Source organism: Carlito syrichta, unplaced genomic scaffold, assembly GCF_000164805.1.
Source record: "Carlito syrichta isolate Samal-C Ts95f unplaced genomic scaffold, Tarsius_syrichta-2.0.1 Scaffold130493, whole genome shotgun sequence".
Classification (NCBI taxonomy): Eukaryota; Metazoa; Chordata; class Mammalia; order Primates; family Tarsiidae; genus Carlito; species Carlito syrichta.
The window spans coordinates 28,224-33,654 of record NW_007074589.1 but is presented as its reverse complement, the minus strand read 5'-3'; the positions used below and the strand labels follow the sequence as shown (position 1 = coordinate 33,654).

The window sequence follows — 5,431 nt, the reverse complement described above, 5'->3', positions numbered from 1 at the left end:
TTTTTTTTTTTGAGTTGGAGTCTCACTCTGTCGCCCAGGCTGGAGTACAGTGGCATGCTCGCGGCCACCCCAGCATCAACCTGCAGGGCTCAGGTGATCCTTCTGCCTCAGCCTTCCAAGTAGCCGGAACTACAGGTGTGTGCTACCATACCCAGCTAATTTTTTTGTTTGTTTGTTTAGTGTAGAGATGAGGTCTCGCCAAGCTGCCCAGGCTGTTCTTGAACCCATGGGCTCAGGCAATCCGCTCACCTCGGCCTCGCAAAGTGCTGGGATTACAGACTTGAGCCGCCATGCCCAACCTCTTCCGGACATCTTTTTTTTTTGGTTGGCAGAGTTAGCTGAAGTTTTATTTTGGAGGAAAAAACCCAAACACAATCGAATTAGTTCTTAGCTAGGGGTACGGGCAAGAGGGGGGTACCCCAACTTCCAGACATTTTTAAGTCTACATCTTGAGCAGCCACAGGCAGTGTGATCCTTTTCTAAGAACACCCATCTGTAATTCTCAACTTCTCAGAGTTCGCGTGGCTAGCTCTCAGACAAGGCCCATTCTGCAGCCTGGTGTTTCTCATTCTGCAGGGTGTTGCCGGGCTCTCTGCCCAGTCCGGAGGCTGTGGCCATGTGACTGTATCCTGTTTACCACATTTATCACTCTGGATGTGCACAAGGCTTTATGGGCTACTCTTACAGAAAACAAAATACTAATGATCTCTTGCCTCCAGGCCCAAGTCATCCCAGCAGCCGCGTCCAACTGGATAGAGAATTCGCTGCAGCAGTGCTGGAATTTGCCCAGTGGTCCGTTCAGCTGCACAAAGAACCGTGCAGGAACACATGACAGAGAAACAGGAGAGGGAGGCACTAACATTCACCAGGGTTCAGAGGCCATTCAACTCATGAGGCTGAGGCTGACCTAAGAGTAAGACTCACATCACACCTCCAATGGCAACGAGCCTTCAAATCAACTGTCCTGCTGTGCAACTCACCCGGTACGGGGTAAGGTAGACGGTGCCTTTCTTGGTCCCTTTGAAGGCCTCTGGCACGTTCTTCATGTCATTGAATGTAAGTTCCACATGATCATAGGACATCAGGATGCTGTGATGAGGAAAAGAGGAAGGGCCTTGATGAGACAGTGTTGAGACGTGACGTCACCCCAAACATTGGGCCTTCCTCCCAAGCAGCTTTCCGGCACATCACCTCTTATAACCATCTCAGCAGTGCTGCGTGGAAACCTTTACAGAGCCATGGAAGAGATGAGCAGGCTGGGGCTCTCCAGAATTTCCCAAACCCCACTTATACGGCTCCCAAGTGAGCAAAGCAATAGCAGAGCTACAGGGCCACGGAGACATCATCATCCCTCAAAGCAGGTTAGATTATCTGGGTTAACTATTCTCCTTTCTCGTAAGTCCTTGTGATAAGTGTTGTTTTATTGGTTTACTTTTCAAGCCCAATATATACAAACATGTCTAAAACATGACTCTACACATTACAAAGAGCTTCCCTCAGGATCCTTTTAAACCCGGGGGTCTGCAGGGGCACCTGTCAGTGAAGTGCTTGAGGTAATCATGTATATGTAATTTTCTGGGAGGAGAGTCCATAGCTTACGTCACTCTCAAAGGGGTTCAAGACTTGAAGAGTAAAGTTCACTATTTTTTTTTTTGAGTTGGAGTCTCACTCTGTCACTCAGACTGGAGGGCAGTGGCATGCTCCCGGCCACCGCAGCCTTGACCTGCTAGGCTCCTGAGATCCTTCTGCCTCAGCCTTCCAAGTAGCTGGAACTATATGCGTGCACCACCACACCCAGCTAATTTTTTATTTATTGTAGAGACAAGGTCTCGCCAAGTTGCTGGGGTGGGTCTCGAACCCGCGGGCTCAGACAATCCTCTCGCCTCGGCCTCCCAAAGTGCTGGGATTACAGGTGAGCCACCGAGCCCGGCCAAAGTTCACTATTTAAATATCAAATTTGGAATACTGGTCTTAAACTTTAACTATTATAGATACAACTTACTCAGACATGAGGCTGAAGTACTTCCTAAAACAAGGGACACCCTAGTTTAGTAGCACCGAGCCTTAAGCCAAGTAGGAAGCCCAGCAGGATAGATACATTCTTGTCCCAGAAAAGTCCCACTGAGAGAAAGAGAAATAGTCCCCAGAAGAATTTACCAAATGGCATCAAAAGCTTCCCAGGCCAGGGAACTGACTCACATAGAGATGCGACAAACCAGTAAGCAAAGTGAAACTTCTCTGATTACATAAAAAGGTCCAAGCTCACACGCTTCCTTTGTCTTCTTCCTCCCAAGTATCACCACTTTCTTAACTGGGAGAGGGGGTGGTTAGTGGGAAAGAACTCATATAAGAAAGGAGAAGTTGGCTGGTCACGGTGGCTCATGCAACCAGCGCTTTGGGAGGCTGTAGTGAGAGGACTGCCTGAGCCCAGGGGTTCAAGACCAGCCTGGGCAACTTGGCGAGATCTCGTCTCTACAATATATCAAAAAATTAGCCAGGCGTGGTAGCGTACGCCTGTAATTCCAGCTACTTGGAAGGCTGAGGTGGAAGGATCGCCGGAGCCCAGCAGGTCGAGGCGCAGTGGCAGTGGCCGGGCGACAGAGTGAGACTCCAACTCAAAAAAAAAAAACAAGAAAAAGAAAAAGAAGAGAGAAGTATAGCTCAGAGAAAAGAAGGAAGGACCAGGAGCAGGTAGGGCCCATAAAACATGAGCATGTAGGATGGAGAGAAAGTCAGTATTCTGAGGTCTGGGTTGCCTTAGGCGTTCTCTGACTCATCAAGCATTCCCAAGTGACACGTCCTAGGCTGGGTGCTGGCCTTGGCTGGATGCTGGCCTTAGCTAGGTACAAGGCTTTGACTCCAGTGTGTCTCCCTTGCAGATTCAAGTGCCCCCTAAGCTCCTTCTGCCTTCTAGAGGCTATTTAGGGTCAGCATAGTTCAACCCAGGGCTGGCTACTCTCATTTTCAATATCCCAGAAGTGAAAAGAGAGAGGAGCTATCCAAGAAACCCAGGGGTTGGAGGAGAGAGAGAATGGAATGAGCACGGGGTGAAGAAGGTAGAGTAGAAAGACCTTGAAGTTAGAAGACCTCTGCCCTGGAGAGCCACCCAAGCCAACAGACATTCAAGAGAGAGGCAAGGGGCTGGTCTTTACCCATACCATCAGGAACTGTGATAGGCATTCGACAAACATCATTTGTTTAATTTCACTTTTGGGGCCTCAGTTTCTCACCTGGAACCTAAGTGGTTCTGGAACATGCTGGAAGGCTGTACACTGTTGGTTAATTCTATAAATTTTGGACTCTTTCCTGGAATCACCATCTTTGTTACTTATAAAGCTATGATCTTGGGAAAGTTACTTACTGTCACTATGCCTCGCTTTCCCTACCTGTGAAATGTGTATAAAATAGTTTCTGCTGCACAAAATTTATGTATTAAGTAAGGCAGCCGGGCGTGATGTCTCGCGCCTGTAATCCCAGCACTTTGGGAGGCAGAGGTGAGAGGACTGCCTGAGCACATGGGTTCCAGACCAGCCTGCCCAACATGGCGAGACCTCGTCTCTACAATAAATCAAAAATTTAGCTGGGAGTGGTGGCCCAAGCCTATAGTTGTAGCTACTTGGAAGGCTGAGACAGAAGGATCACCTGGAGCCCAGCAGGTGGAGGGAGCGGTGGCCGTGAGCTGCCACTGCACTCCAACCTGGGTGGCAAAGTGGGACTTCAACTCAAAAAAATAAAATTACATACATACATCAGGTAGAAAAGACGCAGTGCCAGACAAGCAATCAACGTTCAATAATGACAATTATTTTTGTTTAAAGCTCTTCCCAGCTCTTCAAATCACAGCTCTGGGAAGGGGATCAAGAACCACTCCTAGGCCGCACCTGCCTCCAAAAACCCCATCCCCACCCAGCCACCCCACCCCGACTCCCATCCCCCAGCTGATCGCAACACTCCTCCCCCTCCCCCACGCCCACCCACCTTCCTCCAGCTCCGCCCCAGGCCGTTACGCCCCCAGTCGTTACCCCCCCACACACTCCACCAGTTTCCCCTCTCAGGGGGCTTATTATCCAGCGCCCACAGCCCACCGCCCACACCCAAGACACCCGGACTTCGGCCCTTCAGGATCCTTCCGCAGTGTTTTCACCTCTCGGTGTTGTTGACGATCACTCCGCCACCCTCCGAGTGATTCTTGTTGAGCGCCATAGTCTCTCCGAGAGGGGTCCCGAGACTCGCAACGCAGTGCGCTTGCGCCCCTCTTCGGCCCGCCCCTAGTGGCGTCGTTCTTATTAGAGTCAGCCAATCACAGCTCCTGCGCGGAGGCAGGCCCAACCACCTGATCGCGAACGTCACGTGGTAATCGTTTGCTCCCTCTCTCTCCTCCCCAGTTCCGCCTGCGTCACAAACAAGTTGAAGACTACAATTCCCAGCAGGCAATGCTCCCGCAACCTCGACCTGTCCCTATACTGGAGGAAGTATGCATTCTGGAACTTGTAGTTTCCTCCATCACAGGCCTGGATCGATTCCACTATTTGCATAACCCCACCCCGCCTCCACAGAGGGACCGGAATAAACAGTTTGGTTCCATCTGGGGCATAATGCTGAAGGCCCCTGACACGTATTAAGGAAGCCTACACCGACAGAATGTAACCTAAACGTGGTATGTGGAGCGCTCCACAATCGCTTAATGGGGCACCTTCATTCAATCACTCAACAGACGTTTATGGAGCGCTTACTGTGTGAATCTGCCCCCAAACAGGTGGTCACTGGGGTCTTATTAGGTGAACCTTATTAGATGATGGGCTGGGGGAGTTAGGATAAACTGCCAGCCCTTTTAGCCAAATTCGACCCACACCTCGAGGAGGGTTGTGGGGAGGGGCGGGCCCAGAGGGACCTGATCCTCGGACCATATTCACTGTCCGGATGGTGGAGGGGAGGGCACCCAGCTCAGTGCCTCTACCACAGCTGGCCTTGCGGTGGCGCTGCTTCCTCCAGAATATTCTGGCTTCGCGGTCCGCCCCGCCTGGCAGGGTCCGCACTGGAAGATTTGAACAAGTCTCGGAAAAACTGAATGAGATTAGGCACAGTGCGAGACCAGCAGCCGGGTAATGTGGTTTAAAAGATAGGGCTGACTCATTTCAGCTCGTGACCCAGCACTGGGCATCCCTCATGGAGCAGCCGTAGTTGTCTAAACGCCCCGCCCCTCCCCCGCCTCCCAGGTGACTCTTGGGGTGGGGGGTTTGGGGGCCTCACTCCCCACGTGGTAGCTTGGGATGCCTCGGTAATCTTAATGGATCAGAGTTTCGTGGGGTTTTTTGTTGTTGTTGTTTTGAGTTGGAGTCTCACTCTGTCGCCCAGACTGGAGTGCAGGGGCCGCTCCCGGCCACCGCAGCCTCGACCTGCTGGGCTCCGGCGAGCCTTCCGCCTCAGCCTG

The 5,431-nt window shown here is 51.4% G+C and overlaps 1 protein-coding gene across 8 annotated transcripts in view; it reads right to left on the bottom strand.

Moving 5' to 3' along the window:
* The window catches only part of WBP2 (WW domain binding protein 2), a 36,781-nt gene extending 32,383 nt beyond the window's left edge, over positions 1-4,398 (bottom strand). For 6 of the 8 annotated variants that reach the window (XR_002481420.1, XM_021708052.1, XM_021708051.1 and 3 more), the window contains exons 1-2: positions 4,145-4,398; positions 981-1,089 (exon numbers count right to left, since the gene is read on the bottom strand). Coding sequence is in view for 7 of the 8 variants with exons in the window: in XM_021708052.1 (XP_021563727.1) it covers positions 981-1,089; positions 4,145-4,203 (168 nt within the window). In the remaining variant the exon portion in view is untranslated. Of the gene's footprint in view, positions 1-980; positions 1,090-4,085 lie in introns of all 8 variants that reach the window. The other 2 variants (XM_021708054.1, XM_021708055.1) reach the window with 2 other exon arrangements.
* Positions 4,399-5,431: the final 1,033 nt, after the last annotated feature.